This window comes from Acipenser ruthenus, chromosome 37, assembly GCF_902713425.1.
Source record: "Acipenser ruthenus chromosome 37, fAciRut3.2 maternal haplotype, whole genome shotgun sequence".
NCBI lineage: Eukaryota > Metazoa > Chordata > Actinopteri > Acipenseriformes > Acipenseridae > Acipenser > Acipenser ruthenus.
The window spans coordinates 5,850,791-5,872,591 of record NC_081225.1 but is presented as its reverse complement, the minus strand read 5'-3'; the positions used below and the strand labels follow the sequence as shown (position 1 = coordinate 5,872,591).

Here is a 21,801-nt window from a genome sequence, read left to right as displayed (position 1 = left end):
CATTCCAATTGGTTCACGATTCTCTAACGCCCGCCCTATGACTCGGACATGTGTTTTGTGATAGGCTAGCTTCCCTACCATTCGCTTGTTTATAACCTGCTTGATGTTCTACTTGCAAAACAAGACCGCAGCTGTCGAAGCTTGAAAGAGAGGCAATGGCTGTTGTTCATTTTTCCCTGCTTTTGTTTTGTGTTTCTTCAGGTAAGCAAATACACATTGAAAAAGACTCTGTTTTCTTTTTTTTTTTAAGTGAACACTCTAGTGAGTCGTTTTGTTTCTGTAATTTCTAGATTATTGATTGACCTTTTAAATTTAAATAGCGGTTAATACGAACTAGTCTGCCATCCATTATTTTGTGATTACTGACATTGGCAAAACAACAATTAAAAACACAAGCAGTTGTTCAATAATGATCGTTTTACTGTATTTTAATTTCTCTTCAGTAACTCATCAACAATGCAATAGCCTTATATTTTTTAACCGCACCCTACTCAATATAGACACTGTCACAACCACAACAAATGGAAACGTCACGTTGGGAGTGCTGACAGATTCAGTAGTTATGTCATTTATATTTTCCGGTAACAATTAAAGCTAATAGAAATCTTCAGAAACAAAGACAGAAGTCGGTATTCATAGTACACGCACTGTCAATGGTAACGCCTGTGCGTGATATTATAATCACGGGTTTTTGTTTCAGTTTGCCTATCACGACATGCACTGTCGGTTTTGAATCAGTGCTACTCCCTGATAATAATATGTGTCTCACTTAGTTGCTTCGAGACAGGTTGACAGCTTGGCAAATGCTCCCTAGAATATTATTTTGCTATAACAAAGTTAGTAATTTATTAAGGGGAAAACATTATGACCAAAGTGAAGAACATAGTTAAAGTACAAGTAATGTGTTTCTTACGCGTGCCTCCTTTTTTAAATTAATAAAATATTTTGATTGAAACTGTTCGACTGGAAGTGTTTATGTTTTAGAACACGTTGAGAAAGTCTTCCAGTGGATCCAGTTGTCATTTAACTTACTGGGTCAATCGTAGGGGACTGTGTTTTAGTCGACTTCAAGAGGACTGAAAGCTGCTACCTACCAGACGCGTTGCGACCAGCGAAACTGTGCAGCGATAAGTATCTTTCACCCCGCAGGCGACGAGGAAGCGACACTGGAGCAACGCAAAATAAATACGATTCAATCCTATTTTTTGCGATTGAGCAATTAGAAAACAGCTTTAATGCACGTGGTCCAGCAGGGTGAAGCAGCATCCAGAATGACGGAGTAAACAATAATACTTGCCATGGAAAAATACCCAGAGCTTTATGACAAAGGGCATCACAATTATAAGGATACAGATTTGAAAGACAATATGTGGGAGTTCATTTCGAAGGAACTGGATAAGCCTGGTATGTATGATTTATTGTCTCATATGATGAAATACCGTCAGAGAAGACACTTGTGTAGTTTCCACATCATGTTGTCCAATATGTACCAGTCTTGCTCGTTTTGTCAATGGCAATTTGTAGTAGTTGTATGATGTCAGTTTTCAAACCTGTCGCTTCTGGTGTGTGGTCATGTTGCTGTGAAAGTATCTTGTCGTCCAATGAACAAACGCATCTCGTCTGGTGTGTGGCAGCCCACAGGTGTCCACACACCGGCTAGACATTTTCACAGCGACATGCCCATACACACCAAAACTATGATCAAGACTGGTACATATTCATCAACATGACGAGGAAATTACGAGGGTCTTCTCTGACGGTTTTTCAACACATATGGCAATACATCATACATACTTATCCAGTTCCTTCGAAACTGACTCCAATATATTATCTTTCAGATCTGTGTCTATAATTGTGATGCCCTTTGTCATAAAGCTCTGGGTATTTTTTCAAACGGCAAGTATTATTGATTCCTCCGTCATTCTGGATGCTGCTTCACCCTGCTGGACCACGTGTAGTAGCTGTTCTCCGATTGCTCAATGCCCTTAGTTGATGCGCGTCTAAATCACAAACAATAGGATTCAATCCTGTTTATTTCATGACTGCGGTGCCGCTCCCACGTCGCGTGTGGTGTGAAAGATACTTATCAAAAGTGTAGGTTCTGTTCTTTTTTGTCGCATCGCTGCTCAGTTTTGCTTGCTGCAATGAGTCTGGTGGGTAGCAGCCTTAACTTTAGGACTAGAAAATCCCAAACAACTAAACAAAATTAGTCCCATTTGCAACATACTAATCAGGAGAGCCAGTTAATTAATTTAGCTGATCTAATCAAGTGGACCAAGTTTAGACTGATCATGGGAACCAACCCACAGACCAGTGTATAGAAAATATAAATTAGGATCTTAGACAATTTGAAGAAACATATTCTGTTTGTTGTAGTGAAAATATAATTAGACCACATTTTCCCTCCACATTTATACAATTCTCACTGTTTTTACAGTTAATCTTCACAATGCATAAAAAGTGGACATTTACAGAACTATCTACACTACCCCATTGTGCTCAGCATACATGTTAATGATTTAGCCTGCTCGATAAACGCTGTTTAGTGTTCGTTCTTTTAATAGTAGATTTGTGCGGTTATTTTATGTGCAAAAAAAATCCATCCAAATATTTTAGCTGTTTTGCGAGTGTTGTGTAGGGAATTGGTGACTGCACCTTTTAATTGTCTCCAGTTGCATGGTAAACTCTGCAGCTGCATGTTCAGTGCAGGGGAGTCCTGTTCCGAGAGCATGCAACACAGACAGCTCTTATGCTTTTTACTGTACATGTAACCATTTGTTGTTTCAGTGAGTTTGTTCTGTTTACGATGTTAAATACACCAAAGTAAACACAGGATCATATATTTTAGATATTTCCAAACTATTCTTTTTCATTATCACAATCTGAAAGCAGATTTCTACTGCAATCAAGTAAGCTGCAGTACATTTAATTTAATTATTTGTGTTCTGCTGTCACCGCTCTTAATGGTCAGTTTGAGAATTAAACTCTGTTTTCCCTGCAGCAGCAGCTGACCCTGCTTTAGTACAAAACTTGTGCCACATTTCCGGTTTTTAATTCTGGTAACATCTTAATACAATGTGTTCATGTTAACTCAAAACATTATTTAGGCACCCTATGATTTGAGTGCGAAAGATAACAGTGGTTTATTGGAGTTCACAAAGAGAACTTATTTCAGCTTGATATAGTAACCTTCACTTCTGCTTTTTGGTTTAATTGACCTTTTTGCTGCATTTCAGGCTTTCATTATAATAATTTTCTTAAGTTTTCAGTGCATTTTGTTAATGGCACGTGTGGCTTTTGTTTTTTCGTTCAAGTTCAATTTTTTTTTTTTAAGGCAGTATTTATTTTAAGCTAATGTACTCGCACAAGTTTGGTCACCGTCACAACTGCTGCATGAACCTGTGGTTCCTGTATTCTGCTGGTGTTAATACAGCACCTCTGGAATTCCAGGCCTTTGAGTTCAATCAGATTGCCATCAGTTCTCTAGCGCTTCAGTTTGAAACATGTGATATGATGGCTTTTTTTCCTTTTACAGACCGACATCGCACATTTATAAATATTAACACAAGTGTTGTGTGTGGAATTGGTGCAACATAATCATGTTATTGTTTGGATCCAAACACTTCCTCATAAAGGCGTCTCTTTAGTTTCTGTAGCTGAAAGGGCATAGCGAGCATAATTGCTCTGAATAGGCAAACATTTTGAGGGGCACTGCAGCAATTGATAAGGGCACTGCAAGGTTGTGTTAGAAGTTTGGCATACCTTTTTAAAAATATACATTAAGTGCTGTATTATATCCTGGCTGATTAATTCAGGCATAAGGAACAAAGAACACAGTTTTCACATGTGTAACTCGTATTAGACAGATTTTCAAGCAAATATTGAGACACAGGACCAATCAGACTCCATTAATCCCCCAAAGTACATTTTGTGTGCTCCATCTGAACGATTCATTTTCTTTTTATTATTTCTATAAAACAGAAGCATATATTGAAGTATAAAATACATAACCATGTAGGAACATACCAAAAATATGTTCTAGTCAATAGATTTCAATACTGATGCAGCATGGGATACAACACATCATGGTTTGCCATTATAGTAAATTCATTTTAAAAAGTGAATAATGACACCACGATTATAAGCACTCGGAGGTATGCTTTAACCTTGTTCAGCTGACACTGATGCCTCAATGTTAAAGCCTGGGTGTGTGAACAGGAGTTTTACCGTTCTGTCATGCCCTGCCCATACCATCCTGTGGGTTCTTGTCCCCAGCTGTGGCGGGTCTGATCCCGGTCCAGTCTGAGTGCACGCTGGGCCCAGTGTTCTGGTGTCAGGATCTCCACAAGGCTCTGCAGTGCGGGGCAGTCCAGCAGTGCATGCAGACAACATGGAGCCAGCAAGCTGAGGTGAGTCTTGGGGGTGAGCCGTGCTAATTGATTAAAGATGCAAATGTCTTAGCATTAATGTCTTTCTAGCTTTCTTCTCTAAAGTTACACCTTTTTGTTCATCTGAAATGTTTACAATTTAAATAAAAAATGTAATAAATAAGTCCGAGAGAGAGAGAGATGCATGGTGTAATGTGTGTGATATCAGAATTTAATGCCCATCTGAGGGGTATTTTTTGCTAGGTTGTGGGGCTTGTTTAACTACACTTGGAATGCTTATAAATATATTTGACTGTGCTTTATCATTTGCATGTAGTTTAGAATTTTGAGATATATTGTATCTGAAATATGCTAAAAAAAAAAAAAAAAAGGAGAGCAACATTCCCAGCACTACTCTCACTGAAAAATAAATACATAATGAATTAATACATAAATACACTGCCATGAGATTTACAGTCTGTATTTTAAAATAACATATTGTACAGATAATCTCATATGTAATTTCATTTCTATCATTATAAACATATGTTAGTCTTCATGTTTTAATAAATCTATGGATTGTGCATGTTCAATAAATAACTAATATCGCTTCTTTCAAATCTAGTAAAAAAAAAAAAATGTACTAGTAAATATCAAACCTAGGTTAGCAACACTAAAATCTAAGGAAAGAAATTGTCTTGAAATGCTTCTAAATGATACGCTTCACCACGAAATGTTATAAATGATAATATACGGACAGCGGGGACCTTACTCGACCAATCACATTGCTCGTTTCATGTTCCATTGCCAGCCCTGGATTATAAACGTAGATATTCACTGTTGTTTTATTTAAAGAGACCTTTTGGTTTCCTGCCAGTCTTCCTCGCCCTCGCTTTACAGCACCTCGGTCTCTTCAGTGAAGCAGTGTGTACCCCTTAGGGTCATGTTGTTTTGTTTAATGTATGTTGAGCTTTAGAAATGCATGTAGTGCAACGATACGATAGTAAAGTAATTTACATTTTCAACAAATCACCAACAACAATTTGAGAGATGCAATAAAAGAAGTTCATAGACTAAATACAGCTGCATGAAATGATTGTCAATCATGCTGATGAATCGTTTTGGTTTTTGCAATCCTGTATGCAGAATTCTAGGGGTTTGGATATGCTTTGCTCTTCCAGTACAACTACAGTAAAACATAGAATCTCTTAAGTAGCTTGTATAACGATGTACTAAAAAAAGTATATCTTTGAAAAAAGGTGTCAAGCCAAAATAATCACTCAGTTCTCGTAGAACAAAACAGCAGCACGAATGCACTGTTAAATTAACATTTTAGTCTCATTTAAATGACTAATTGTGCTTTTAAAGACAGATTAATCAGTGCCCGAAATATTCATTAATGGCTGCAAAATGCACTAAGAATTACTTAAATAATCGTTGCAGATCCAGTGACCTATTACTTTATTTCTTCAGAAATATGAATCGTCTTCTGTTGCTTTATTGTTTTATTCCAGCAGCTATGCCTCAGTTGGGAACACAGTGATAAAGAGATTTAGGTTTGTGGTAGCCTGATCCCTGCTGCATCTAATCTCTGTAAATACACATAAACTAATCACGTTCACACAATTTAAGCAAAGCAAACAGAATATTCGTAATGTAGAAAATAAACTGGCATTGCCTTCGGTTGTGTTTGTTTAGTCACAAGCAGTACCTTAGAATACTTGTTTACGGTATTTAAGGTACCCTTGACTCAGTATTAATATTGAAAAAAATTCTAAATCAAGAGGGTGATTTAAGAAAGGGGAAATCTGAGCAAGCTCACAAGAGACTAGAATACATGTGTACGTCATTAGGACCTTAACTTCTCTTTCTGCTTCCTGTGTCTTTCAAAACTACACCCCAAGCACACAGATGGCTATGTTGGTATCAGTTTTGCCTGATGTCTGCTGAATTCTTTGTTCTTCAAAAAAATGTTTTTAATTGTGGTTTGAGGACAATTTTCAAACCATATGACCCTTTCAAAAGAGGAAGGGTGTTCTATTAAACCCAAACGCTCCATGTCACCTGGTGTGCATGTGTTTCTGTAGCCTGCAAATTACTGATGTTTTAAGAGGAGCAGTCGAAAAAGTGAAGTCTTTTTGGTGTAGATTTCCACATTTCTTCAAAGAATTAAACGAGGAATTGGTCCTGTACTGACAATATTATGTTTGACCCCTGTTAATTAGGCACAACGTGCAAGATTGTTGGTCTGAAATAAATGACATTCGTATTCATTCAAAAAATAACAAAAATCCTGTAAAGACAGCTGGGAGTTGCGCTATCCCCTTTGACACTTAGAAAGTCTAAGCGGAGGTCACAGAAAGAGGGTGAAGGTGTTTGGAAGTTGACCAGGCCAGTGCGATAGCCTAACAATTTGAAACAGAAACCAAAACTGTACAGTTCACTGGCCCAAGATGCTGAAATAAAAACTCTTTAGGCGTCTGCAACAAAACGGGTCCTTGCTTGTTTGTGTTCAGGAAAACTTGTCTCAAATTGTGTTGACCCTGTGCGGTATAGCAGGGCAGAGAGTGGGGATGCGGGTATCAGCATGCTGGTCTGGGGATTCATATATGTAAGTATGTAGAGTTCGTTATAGAACCGCTTATCCACTTGATAAAACTTGCCAACGACATTCTTGATAGTACAGTATCCGAATCTGGGATATATGGTGGCCCATTTGTATGTACCAGTATTGTCCATCTGTCTGTAGGTCTCTTATAAAAGTTCCCCATAATAAAAGTATAGCAGAGTGTAAGCATTGTAAAACCCAATGAGGTATAGTAAATCATATTAAGAACATGGCAAATCATGATAAACTATGCTAAATGCATAGTATAATTAAAGAGAAAAAAGGATCTGCACACCGAAGTAGAGGAGATGCAAGTTCACAAGGCTGAAGCCATAGACCAATATAGAGAAAGAGAACCGCAACCGTCACCAATGCGCTAACACAGAAGTGCCTTTGTCAGGGTGCAAAATATAAAAGTGTTGGATTACAGAGTTAAATACAATTGAGGTTATAAAGAAGCGGTGAATATAATTGCACATTAGTAAAATACAGTACTGTGAAAAAGTTTTAGGCAGGTGTGAAAAAATGCTGTAAAGTAAGAATGCTTTCAAAAATAGACATGTTAATAGTTTATATTTATCAATTAACAAAATGCAAAGTGAGTGAACAGAAGAAAAATCTACATCAAATCAATGTTTGGTGTGACTACCCTTTGCCTTCAAAACAGCATCAATTCTTCTAGGTACACTTGCACAAAGTCAGGGATTTTGTAGGCATATAGTCAGGTGTATGATTAAACAATTATACCAAACAGGTGCTAATGATCATCAATTCAATATGTAGGTTGAAACACAAACATTAACTGAAACAGAAACAGCTGTGTAGGAGGAATAAAACTGGGTGAGGAACAGCCAAACTCAGCTAACAAGGTGAGGTTGCTGAAGACAGTTTACTGTCAAAAGTCATACACCATGACTATATATAGAAGATATATTCTCAGAGCCGGAGACCACAACAGGTACATTGGAATTATTAGCAAAAAACTCTTAATACGAACATTCTTAAGAAATTTAAACATCAACTTTAAATCATTCATTCCAAAAGTAGGGACACATGTTAACCCCTGATCTAAAGTGCTTAATTGTAAAGGAGAATCTTCCTTGACAGGTTAAACACACAGTTTGTTGGTTAGGCCCGTGTCATGGGTCTCGTACGTCGGGTTCGTTTCTTCCCCAAGATCGACCCCAGCATCAAAATCCATTGTGGTCTTTTACTCTGTAAAAAACAGTCCCCCGCTGCAGAAGATCTGCTGTCTGTGGAAAGGAGTTCCGACGGGCTGGCGTGAATGTGAGCTGATGTGAATTGGTGTGATCTGTTCTTTGTAAGATAAGAGTCTTGGAAATTAGGTCTGTTAGAACCACTCTTTTGCCAGAAGTGTACGTTATTTTCTTTCTTATCATTTTGATCATGTTTTGAATTTCTTTTATTTTCTTCTCCTTGAGATCAGTAACAAAGTATAACCATGGAAAAAGCATGGGAAAACTGGAAAATGACCGTGCAGTAAGGGGTAACACTTACATTTCTATCTGAAGTGTTCTTTAGCAGGCTGGTTACCTTGTTTCTGAAGACATGTGTCTGTTTCCCCAGAATAATGATGTCTGTAGCGACTGCACTAAGATCATTGAGCTGATGATGGACATGCTGTCAAACCAAGACACCCAGGTTATTATTCTACATTTAAGAACTCGTAAAAAGAATTGTATAAAAGGAAATGTTTGTTAGATTAAGCCTGCAAAAATCAGAAAATGTCATAATGTAGGTGTATGAAATCTCATTATCCCCTTTGGTCACAATTTTTTATTTAAATGTTTAGTCATTTTAAAACAGTTTGTGTGAACTCGATGGAGTCTGAGAAGTTGAACAAACAATTATGCATTATAAAATGGACCGGAAACTTAACATCGTACAATTATACACACAGTGACTGAAGGGGATATACCAAGATGTACTGGAGGGTTTGTGATACTACAGTATAAGAGAGTTATTTTTATGTACAGTTATGATAAGCAGAACTGAAACTACTTCATTTTATGTTTTAGTTTTTTATATTTGTATGTATGTGGTTCATACCATGCCTGAATGCCTATATATATATTAGTGCATCTGCCCCGCAAATTGACTAAAATACAACTGCTTTCTATTGCATTTACATTTGCAGGGATGGAAGTAAGACCCACTGCACAGCAGTTTGATCCATTCCTGGTTTTACTATGAGTTTGAGACACCTGTGCTTGTTACCTATACACTGTGGCTAATCAAGCTCTTAGTTAAATCTGGAATGGGTGTAACAGCTACGCAATATGAGTCTTATGTCCATCCCTGCATTGATACATGAGGTATTGGTTGTCACTGTACTAAGTATAACAACCAGTCATGCTGGATCTCTTAAGTGATCTGGACCTGACAGTCTTTTTCATCCACAGACCAACAGCAGATAGCACAATGTGAGCCACCCTAGCATGTAGCAAGCATTATGCAAGATTGATTAGTTAAAAAAAAAAAAATGTTTTGGAGAAATTTTTACAAAAAATGTTTTCCCCAACATATTAATCACCTGCTTCATTTTGACATCAGTTCAAAGCAGAGATATCAGCAGGTAAAACGTACGAGATGCAGTAAGTAAAGCAGACAAGCGTTTGTGCTTTCAACAGTGTTGGCAACAGCCCACATGCTTTCAACAGTGTTGGCAACAGCCCACATGCTTTCAACAGTGTTGGCAACAGCCCACATGCTTTCAACAGTGTTGGCAACAGCCCACATGCTTTCAACAGTGTTGGCAACAGCCCACATGCTTTCAACAGTGTTGGCAACAGCCCACATGCTTTCAACAGTGTTGGCAACAGCCCACATGCTTTCAACAGTGTTGGCAACAGCCCACATGCTTTCAACAGTGTTGGCAACAGCCCACATGCTTTCAACAGTGTTGGCAACAGCCCACATGCTTTCAACAGTGTTGGCAACAGCCCACATGCTTTCAACAGAGTTGGCAACAGCCCACAGCAGAGTTCAACTCTTCCGATGTTTCATAAATAGCAAATCTGTGGATTTGTTTAGCTCTGTACCCCCTACAGCAGCTTCTGCTACTGGCCCTGGATCAGGTCTTAGGAAACGGTTGAAATCCAGAAGTAAGTGAATAGAATGCAACCCTGTTTATACCAGCGGCTTCAATCATCAAAACTAAATTCTTTCTTTTTTCCCTTCCTGCTTGTCTTGGCTCATGCAGGCTCATATCAAGAGCACCCTGCACAGTGTCTGCAGTCAGTTGCCAGGGGCTGGCTTGGTTGCCGAGTGTGACAAGCTGGTGGATTCCAGCCTGCCCATTTCCACCCGCTTCATCATGAACCATGTGGTAGGCAGCCAGTCTGTTTGTTTCTCTCTGTAGAGTTCCAGAAGTAACAGAGTAATACAAAAGAGTCAAGGGTAGAGATGGTGATAAAAGTCCAAGTGTTTCATACCTGTAATTACTGTGTACCAGTTTTACATGTTGCCTACCACATTTTCCAAAATATTAATGTTGGGGTGGGGGCAGTTCCCCACCTTACCCATAGGGTGGGAACAGTAATCTATTATCGTGATATTATCAATCATTTATTTAGTCTTGATAGTTTTTTGTCCTGAAAAGTGATGAGCGATAATCGTGTCAGCAGCGATACTTTCTGGAAGTCTATCCTTCCTGTAGACAACTGATTTGTCCAGAAGGAAATGGGGTGTTAAGTGGCACTAATTAAACCGGGCATGAAAGAGGCACTTTGAATTCAGTCACCCTCTAGAATTGTGGCTTCATTTTAAAAAGCCAACAACAAGCAAAAAGCAGACAGAGAAAAATAAGAAGAGCAAGGGGCTTCAAGTGGCACATCCGGTAAAGGCAAAAGTGGAGTGCAGGATGCGCCCTATAGCCTGGAGGTCGCCGGTTCGAGTCCAGGCTATTCTGTTGCCGACCGTAGATGGGACCTCCCAGGGGGCGGCACACAATTGGCCGAGCGCCGCACACACCAGTGACTCCTGTAGCCTGGCCGGGCGCCTGCAGGCTTGCCTGTAAGATGCCCAGAGCTGCATTGTCCTCCAATGCTGCAGCACTGAGGTGGCTGCACGGTGAGTCTGCAGTGTGAAGAAAAGCAGTCGGCTGATGGCACGTGCTTCGGGGTCTTCACCACTCCCGAGTCAGCGTCGGGTGGTGGCAGTGAGCTGAGCCTAAAAATAATTGGATATGCCAAATTGGAAGAAAATAATAAAATAATTGGCGATTTTACTAAATTTACACAAAAAAAATAGGAAGAGCTACTAATTATGGAGAAATTCTCAATTAATGGTAATTTAAACAGTATTTGTAATAATAATTGAAAATGTAATTATCATCCAACTCCACTTACTCACTTACCCAGACAAAACTGAATGGGTTAAATTGACATGTCTAGTGTATTTAGCGTCCTGGGCTTGCAGCCTCAGCCATTTCTCTTGCGCTTGTAGAATTGTCTGTCTCAGCCCCTCCCATGTTCCCTGTCCTTTTTTTTTTTTTTTTTTTTATCTGCAGAAGCCTAGTGCTGTTTGCTTCGCTCTCGGATTGTGCACACCCCAGCAATCAGGAAAAGGAATGCAGGAGCTCCTCACCAATGAGATTTCAGAGACTGGCTACATTGTTTCTGAACAAGCACTTCCTCGGGCAACTAGCCAGTTAGAGGTGATTGGGTAACCAAGCGTTACAGTGATATCTGAGATGAAGTTGTTGTTTTATATGTGTAAACTTTACTACACCATGAGACGCTGTAAAATCCATGTTCTTTCTACACACACACACTGTGGGTTCCATGGAAACTGTCCCCAGTTCTGCAGTAGGCGCAGAACATGATACTGCAGTGCACCGCAGGTTACTGGTCAGTTGCCGTGGAAACTTTTTGTTTTTGCGTCAACCAAATTTGTAAAAAATCCTCCAAACAACCGCCAAGTGGCGCAGTTTTCTTTAGACACTAGATGAGTAGACACTAGATAGTGTCACTGCACCAGAACTCATGGAACAAACACCACTGCAAGTGAAATTAATGGTAAAAAAATGGAAAATGCTGTAAACCAAATGTATTGTAAATACAAAACATGTTGTATGTCTGCTTTGCTGCTAGAAAAACAGATTAGGTATCATCACAGCTAATATTTTAGCATATTTCCCTGTCTTTCGTGTGGATAAAATCTGGAGTCATGAATTTGGAATGCCAATGAAAGAGAAAGGCAGAGAGATCTAAAATACATTAAACAATAGTTTATAAACCATACATTAGTATTTCAACTGAATTGGAAAATCTAATAAAAAAAAAAAAAAAGAAAGTTGTTGAAGAAAGACTGCATGCATGCATGCCGTGTTCTGAGATCACAGTGCACGTGCCTCCTCTCCCGTTTACCCCAAACAGCAAGAGGTAGTGAAGTCTGTGTCTCCTTTAGTGGTACTTTTAAGGGGGCGTGTGACAGGAATTAGCAGAGGGTGAGGCTCAGAGACAGTTGAAAGTTCAAAATAAAGCTTTTTAATAAACAAAAATACAAAATAAACCAGCACAAGGGCCAAACAAAAAGGTTTCAAACAGAAAATACACACACAAAACAAAACTTACAAATAAAGGTTCCAGGCTGGGCGTTGCCTTCACTGGTTTCAAAAAACAAAAACACAGCACACACAAAAACACTCTTTCTTCCTCTCCTTCTAGAACACTCCCCCTAACTGGGAGGCTGAGGCCTCCTTTTATGCCAGGTGGCTGGGTCCTTAATTGAATAATTAATTAGTCGATTGCTCCCACCTGACGCAATCAATCTGGGCAGGGAGGAGAATTTAACTCCTTCCCTGCCAGTATTTCTAAGGGCTGAGCTCTGCTCTGCCACACACCTCACTCCACGTACAAAGTACGGAGGCCGCAATCGGCCAAACTCCTCCCCCCCCTTTGAACCCAAGTCCTCCCCCCAAGAGTCCCCTTATGTCCCGTGGGTGGGCTATTTCAACGGGCGGTGGTGGGCGGGATTGATGTCGGCTCCCCCAAGCTTTCTTCAACAGCGGGGGCCCCGGACCTTCCAAGAACATGAACGCTGGCAGGGAGCTTGGACCCTCCAACACACAAAACAAAACTTACAAATAATGGTTCCAGGCTGGGAAACACAGCACACACAAAAACACTCTTTCTTCCTCTCCTTCTAGAACACTCCCCCTAAATGGGAGGCTGAGGCCTCCTTTTATGCCAGGTGGCTGGGTCCTTAATTGAATAATTAATTAGTCGATTGCTCCCACCTGACGCAATCAATCTGGGCCGGGAGGAGAATTTAACTCCTTCCCTGCCAGTATTTCTAAGGGCAGAGCCCTGCTCTGCCACAGGGCGGGTAATAGACCCAAGGCAGCAGACAGGGTATTACCTTTTGTGTATTTTAGTTAGTTTAGATGATTCACAGGTGGCTTCTTTCATTTTGAATTGGCTGGAAAAGTGTAATTTGCACCATATTACAGTGAAAGAAATGTAGCCTGGTCCCCCATCACATTACCTGTTAAAGAAAGGAAAGAAACACTGTACAGAAGAATGTGTGGTATTTATTTGAAATGTCATTTATGCATTGGTTTCCTTTGCACAATCTCTTTTTGTTCAGTCAGTTAAACATTTTAAGTAGCGTTTGTTTGAATATTTGTTTCAGCACTAGTTTTAAAATAGTTCTGTGCATCCCAGTCTTACTGTCTGCCTGTCTGTCGGTCTCCCAGCTGCAGGCTTCCCCCCAGTGCACACTTTGCCTTCTTATCATCAGGAAGCTGGAAAACATGCTCCCGAAGGAGAGGACAGAGGTAAGACTTTGAAGCCGTTTCTCGGTGTAAGAGCATATTCAGTGGTGGGAACAGATACTGTAAACTATATCACTGTCTTAACTATTTTTAAGAAACTCTAAACTTCAGTGAATGTTAAGCAGTAATAATTTTGCAGTGCATAGAATCGTGGTGTCAGCATTGATAATCTGACATTCCTCTGTGACTGATAATTGATTTGATATATTTTTGCATAGTTTTTCAGTGTGAATAATACGGCTTAAATACGTTCTACGTGTCCCTTAGTTTTGTTCAGTTTCCTTAACAAGCTGTCAAGTTAAACTTGTTCATATCAGTCATGTCTCTGTTGTCATAATGATGCCCTTTCTTCATTTTGCATAGGTAGTTTATTTTAGTATTGTGTAGTATACAGTACAGCACAATTAGCAACCGTTAAGGTTAGTGATTAAATACAGTGAAATAGAGATAAAAAGGTCAAATAAAACAGATTAAATTCTGTCCTGTCCTTGTCTTCACTAGGACACTGTGTTACAGCTGTTGACCGTTTCTGATGTCCACGCTGTGTCTGTCCTCTCCTTGTCTTCACTAGGACACTGTGGTCCAGCTCCTGGAACAGATCTGCTCCCACCTCCCCTCCGAGGTCTCCCAGCAGTGCCAGGACTTTGTGGACAAGTACGGGAAGACTGTCATTGACTTCCTGCTGTCCTCCATGGCACCGCACACGATTTGCACCCTCCTGCACCTCTGCCTCGGAGTGGAGAGCCCAGTGCCAGGTGAGGCAGCACAGCGCTCTCTGTCACTTCTCACATTCCCAGATGTTTACAGAGTTTTCCTTTCCTTCCAGGGGATGTGTATCCTTAGCAACAAGGATTTTTTTTTCTATTATCCAGTGATCTGGTCGTCCAAATGTGGTATAGACATTCATTAGCACAAGGTTTTGAGAGATGTATTTTTATTCTTCTGGCAAATAAAAATGCTGAAATGCTGATAGTTTGACCATATTAAGATTCAAATAAGAACCAAAATAAGGCTAATCTTGATAAAGATGTTCTATATATTTGGCCATGGTAAGACAGACACAACCTACGCTGACTTGCCCCCCCCCCTCCTGTTTTTAGTATGTGCTCACAAGTTCCAGTTGTTTGTTTTACAATTTTAAATGAATCTATTCATAAATATTGTTTCTATAGAAATATATTGGGAAGTACTGACACATGTAAGTGTATAGTCATGTTTACCAATGTCTCCGTCTCCTGGTCTCTGTAACCCTCCACTTTGTTTATCCAGTCATCTCCACTGTATCAGACTGTGAAGTTTGTGACAGCCTGGTCTCCAAGGTGAAGCTGTCCCTGGGTACGAATGTCACAGCCCCTGAGTACGAGGCTGTCATGGACGCTGTGTGCTATTCCTACCAGCCTGCCTTCCAGGAGGTCAGTGTCCCTCTGTAGGGTTTCTTACAACATTCAGCCCTGTTCGTCAAAACTTTATTCATTATTGTGGAAAGAAAAGAAATATCAGTGGTACAAAACTACCGTAGTAAGAAATGACTAACAGGCTGATCTAGAGACTCTGAACTGCACCTACATGGTTTCTTCCTCAATAATTTGTTTTTCACAAAAACATTTTTCCCATGGTCATACTGTACATTTACCATAGCTTGCTGTGTTTTTATACACTTTACCATGCACCTCTGGGCTTTACCATGCTTTCAATAAGTTTTATTACACTTTGCTAATCTATTGTTATTGAACGTTTTTAGAAGGGCACACAAGGAAGTAAGGAGTTAATAATATAAAAGGCTGTTTTGCTTTAAACTAAGTATTGTCAATAGAAGTCCTTCTGTAATACAGTATATTGGTATACAATACATATTTGTGTGACTTTGGATTATTCATTTAATTTTAATGATAAATATGTACTAATCAATGTGTATGTGAAGTTGTTATTTGGAAAACTTAATTAAAAAAATAGTAACTGTGTTTGATTCAGTTCTCTTTTTTTCCACAGAACAAACAAATAAATTGTAGCCAGGGCAGGTTTCATGTTGACATCCTAGTATTCAAAAAATGAATTGGTTTTTTGTTTGTTCTAGTGCAAGAACTTTGTCCAATCCTACAAGCCCCAGCTGCTGAAGGTGCTCGGGAAGCCTTGGGATTCTCAAACAACCTGCAAGGTAACTGACTGTGTGTTCATGAGAAGCACACACTGAACACAGGCACAGACTGACCTGTGTGTTAATGAGAAGCACATACTGAACACAGGCACAGACTGACCTGTGTATTAATGAGAAGCACACGCTGAACACAGGCACAGACTGACCTGTGTGTTCATGAGAAGCACACACTGAACACAGGCACAGACTGACCTGTGTATTAATGAGAAGCACACACTGAACACAGGCACAGACTGACCTGTGTATTCATGAGAAGCACACACTGAACACAGGCACAGACTGACCTGTGTGTTCTTGAGAAGCACACACTGAACACAGGCACAGACTGACCTGTGTATTAATGAGAAGCACACACTGAACACAGGCACAGACTGACCTGTGTATTAATGAGAAGCACACACTGAACACAGGCACAGACTGACCTGTGTATTCATGAGAAGCACACACTGAACACAGGCACAGACTGACCTGTGTGTTCTTGAGAAGCACACACTGAACACAGGCACAGACTGACCTGTGTATTAATGAGAAGCACACACTGAACACAGGCACAGACTGACCTGTGTATTAATGAGAAGCACACACTGAACACAGGCACAGACTGACCTGTGTATTAATGAGAAGCACACACTGAACACAGGCACAGACTGACCTGTGTATTAATGAGAAGCACACACTGAATGAACACAGGCTCAGACTGACCTGTGTATTAATGAGAAGCACACACTGAATGAACACAGGCTCAGACTGACCTGTGTATTAATGAGAAGCACACATGCTTAGAATTGACAGTAGATCATATTTTCTCCATCTTTTTACAGTAGGGTTGCCACATAATTACAGGACACTAAGAAAGGTCAGGTTTTTAACTCGCCTCTCTCAACCAAATGGAACCGTGTGAGCTGCCTTGCTAAATGAGTTGAATTGGGTTACTTACCAGCTACTCAAAGCACACACCTACTTGATTGGGAGGGGCTGTGTGAAGCTGGAAGAAATACTGAATAAACAGAAATTTCTATATAATGACGGAATTGAACAATTTTAACTGCTATTTGTTTTACCGTATACCCTTCGGCGGCAAATATTTTGTTACATTTTTTGGTGTTAACACTTTGTGTGAACTTTATGGAGTTTGAGAAGATGCCCTGCCAAAACTTTGAAAGAAACAGATATCAATTATAAAATAGATATATAGATAGGAAACTTAACATGGTACAATTATTATTATTATTATTATTATTTATTTCTTAGCAGACGCCCTTATCCAGGGCGACTTACAATCGTAAGCAAAAACATTTCAAGCGTTACAATACAAGTAATACAATAAGAGCAAGAAATACAATAACAGTCACTCAGTGACTGAATGGAAAATACATTTTCAAGCAATAGGATTTTAATCCAATGTGTTGCTCTTGGGATGGAATTGGCAACGCAATTACACAGTCAGTAATGAGGCAGCTTACACAGTTCACTCACTTTACATGTTGATTAAAATTAATTCATTTGTGGTTTAGAGGGGAGTCACAGTTAAAGACTGTACAGCTTTAATTACAGATCTAGTAACATATCTCAATATATTCTCATGAAGATTTATGTAAATAAATTGCAAGTTCCTGAACAAAGAGATTACATCTTGCAAAATCTTCACACCACATAACAAGAAACCCCCTGAAACTACACAAATATGATAAATGTATTAAAATCAACATGGCAAACTGTATACAAAGTGCTGAAAAGTAAAAAAAATCCCCTCCAAATCAGCGGCCGTGTCAGTAGATCGAAACTGAGTGAATTGTGTTAATGTGTTGTGACCCGTCATTCTCCCTCAGGGAAGTGGAACAAGCTGACGTGCAACATTTCCTGACATTTAATATTTGTAGAACAATGTTGAAGCATAGCTTACGATTAGCTTCCTGTAACTTTTGAAGAAATCTGTAATTTATAAGCTGTTGTCTGTGGTTACGGGGTGAGGATGAATTCATTCTGTGTTGAGTAAGGACATTACCTGGGCAACTGGGGACATTACTTTGGCAAATGTGACGTCAATATAAGTGGGGGCTTGTTTTGAGAGCATGGAGCAGGCTTTGACAGTTGCTTATTGGGATGCTGCCCTTGGTCATCTCGCACCCGGATATCTGGGTGTGAATCTTGAATTCTTTCTTATGTGTCATTGCTGCCTGCTCTAATAAACAAGACCTAGAATGTACTTGACTGTCTCAGAGGCCTTTCCTACAAAATGAATGAATGATACATTGAAGCTGATCTAATGGGTGATCCCTGGTATGGATACATGTGAATGAATTAATTCTGATATAGTTAATTGGGTAACAGGTACACCCCTAACATTCCTGGGTGCTGCACTGACTGAATGTTTCTGAAATGAGTTTTCCTGTGTTGAAAGACACTTCTTTAATTTGAACTGGAGACCAACAGGCTGTCCTGTCATGTTCAACTTAGATTACATCCTCTGCCAAGCATTGCAACACCTTATACAAGCAGAGTCCTTTCATTTTACTTCATCTGGCTGTGAGGATTGCGTTTTCCCACAAGTCACAAAAATGCTGGCTCTTAAAAAAAAAAAAAAAAGCATCTGTTAACATTTAACCAAAGCGAAAGAAAACATCCATGTTATAAATGTTGTTGTTAATTTTCTGGTATTTACTTAAATGAATATTAAGTTTGTCTTTTTTTTTTTTTTTAAACAGGAAGTTGAAGCTTGTGTAACTGTAAAGACTGTCCCTCTGTTGGGAACAAAGGAGTGCACCTGGGGACCATCTTACTGGTGCACAGACATGCAGACTGCAAAAGAGTGCAATGTGAGTACTGACACCAAGAGGATTTTAATATAAATGTAAATATGCTCAAATACATATGTTTACATCTACAGTTTGTCAAATTGTTTTTGGCTGTCCTTACGATACACTTTTTTTTTTTTTTTTTTATGTCATGCTGGAGATACAGTACTAGTGGTCCAGGTCCATTTAAATATTCAAAAGATTATTTTGATAATTGGTGATATGTAAATGTACCATCAGGAGATGGTTCACATTTTATCAATCCGGTTGGATTCCACCTGCCCAGTGATCTAACTATGAGATCCCAAACCCATTCTCAACTTCTAGTCGAAACGTTTGTCATTGAATTGATTTATGTTTCTTTTCGTATTTCTAAATGTTAAATTCTGTAAATTAACTGCTCATAATGGCTCTGCATATTTCATACATAACTATAATTGTGCTAAATTTAGAAATACTAAAAGGAACTTTAATAAATGAAATGAAAGACTATTACTTTTAGCATTTTTAAATAGTGGCTCATTAGTAGTTAGTCAATACAAAACAGGATTAGCCACATATATAAAGCTTCAATTTTAAGTTGTTATTAAAGTGCATTCCTCATAACTTAAATGAATAAATTAGAAACATTAAGCAGCATAAAAGTGTTATTTGTGTGTTATGGTTTTGCATTTTTAAATGTTGCAAGTCACTGTCTTTGTTTGAGTTACACTTGCACCCCCTAGTGACCATTTTTAATTAAACATTAAGGTGTGTATTGAAGATGAAAAGTAATTGAGAAACAGATACCTTGCTGCTTTTAATAATTACAGACAAAGCTTGGATTTTGTCTAGCTATTTTGTTTTAAATACTGTATATCTAGAGAACTGTTTTTCCAGTTGTGTTTTAAACTTGCTAATCAGATTCCTAAGCAGTAGTTATTGAGTGCCAGATCCTGGGGGTATATGGAAGCTGGCTGTCTCTCCACACGATGTAGGGTGCGTTGTTAAATTCACTGCTGCATGTGCCGATGTAGAGCGGATTCACCAAACCGTTGTTAAATTCACCGGTGCGTCACCGCTGAAGCAGCGGATTCACCGGGGGTGAGAGTTGGTGAACTGCAGCAAAACCAAAATGGCCGCTCCCACTGTGGAAGTTCCCTTTCAATTTGAAGACCACCACCAATGACTTTACGTATGGGATATGCCTGCCTATTAGGTACGTATTGCTGAGCTCTCTATACCAGAGCTGCCGATAGGTCCCTTCTTGGTATGATGCACTCAGTCCCGCCCACCAAGCGAATAAAACTCTCATCCAAAGGAAGCCATTTCTCTTTTTCCATCGAACCCGTGAGGGCAACCGATGCGACCTCGCGGTTCGTGGTCGTCTTCTCTTTTAGGGAACCAGGGTTACCGTAAGTAACCTAATGTTCGTCTTGTATGGAGATACTCTTTAATAAATATATAATCGCGCAAATAAACATTGATAAACAATATCACATTTGCCAACTTATCCAGAGTAGTCGACTGAGCTGGTGACGTACAAGAATTCAATGAGACAGAGAACAGATTATTGTGTTTTTTTTTTTTTTTTTATCGTGTATGCTATTTGTCCTTTTGTACTTCAAACAAATATGTTACAAAGTTGCAAAAAGTGGGCGAACTGTATTTGAAAGTGTATCCATTAATATATCTATAAATATTTAGTTGCAGGCTAGCTGCTTTCTACATTTGAATGTAACAAGTTAGCTCGTAATTAGTCGGTTAAAGATAACTAAACCTTAGTCCCGATAAGCTTTCCGCTCGCACAGGTCAGCCACAGCCTTGCATGCCGCAGCAGCAACCTTTCTGTTATTATTAATACTTTCTTGATCTTGTGTATTTGCATTGTCCTGAGTCACCATTGTGGTTAAATATGACATTTACTACCTTTTCCAGTAATCAAAAAATGATAATAAAAACTATTGTCTTTTCTTTAATAGGCTGTGGAGCACTGCCAGGCTCATGTCTGGAACTGAACCCCTCCCGCACCAGGCTGGCTTGAGGACAGCTCTCAGCAAGGTCTTCACCAGCATGCCACTGCATGACACAATAGCACAAACCAACGGACCGGAGCAGCCTCAGCCAAAATACACTGTCCAATTCATATCTGACATTAATACTAAAATGAGTGTGCTAAAACCTTTCTTTCTAATTATGTTACTAACCCTTTGAATTTGATGGTTTGTACAATTCAGTTTATGTAGATAGGCCTACAGTGTAAACATTATCTTACAGCTATATTGCAGGAATTAAACTAATATATTTGTTTGAACTTTTATTCTAAAATCATCTTATCACAGGTGTTTTAAAAAATGTATGTGGTGTACTAAAGCCTTACTTAAGTTAATTTTCTCCAGGGAAACAAATACTGTATTTGGAAACCATTTCTTTGAGCAGTCAAGTATTTTAATGTAGTTGGGTGATCATTTCAGACTACCAAGAAAGAAATGATAACTGCAGCAAAAGTGAGCTGTCAAAACGATCAATCTTTGATTTTATTTATTTATTTTTCCCTATTATCCAAATCTGGCCTCTACCCACATCCGTTGTCAGCTTGTTCTTCTTTAGGAATAATGCATACAATTTGTTTTGCTAATAGATTTCAGGTTCTGCTGTGTATTTTACACTGTTCTCGATCAAGTGCTTCATCTACCAAGGAGGACAGTGTATCATTTCACCAGTGGACCTGTTTAAGTAATTTTAATTTCACCAAGTTTTGAATTAATTCATTTCCATCATCATAAGTTAGCCTTTTAGTAAATGCAGCAGTTTATGCTTGTGTTTTAAATGTGATATGTAAGGCTTGCCAGTTTACTCCCAGTGACAGAGTACAATCATTTGTATGGGTTGTTCAATCTAGAACATGGTAATTCTGTACATTTTTTTTATTTTTATTTAAATAAAATCTTTTTCCTGTTAAGTGAATGTCCTTTTTTTTATCCTGCTAATTCAGTTTGTTTAATTTTTAAGAAAAACTAAGTTTCATGATACCCCTGATGTACCCCTGCTAATGGTAAAGTGACTATGCATTTAAACCATGAAGTCAAGTTAATATC

General features: G+C 39.0%; 1 protein-coding gene across 1 annotated transcript; it reads left to right on the top strand.

Moving 5' to 3' along the window:
• Positions 1 to 49: 49 nt before the first annotated feature.
• Positions 50 to 21,665, top strand: LOC131706859 (prosaposin-like). The gene is made up of 11 exons (XM_059008732.1): positions 50 to 201; positions 4,276 to 4,409; positions 8,563 to 8,637; positions 10,199 to 10,324; positions 11,507 to 11,653; positions 13,697 to 13,777; positions 14,346 to 14,529; positions 15,044 to 15,186; positions 15,849 to 15,929; positions 18,635 to 18,745; positions 20,686 to 21,665. The coding sequence occupies exons 1-11, from the start codon at positions 156 to 158 to the stop codon at positions 20,719 to 20,721; spliced, it is 1,164 nt and encodes a 387-aa protein (XP_058864715.1). The 5' UTR covers positions 50 to 155; the 3' UTR covers positions 20,722 to 21,665.
• The last annotated feature ends 136 nt before the right edge of the window (positions 21,666 to 21,801 follow it).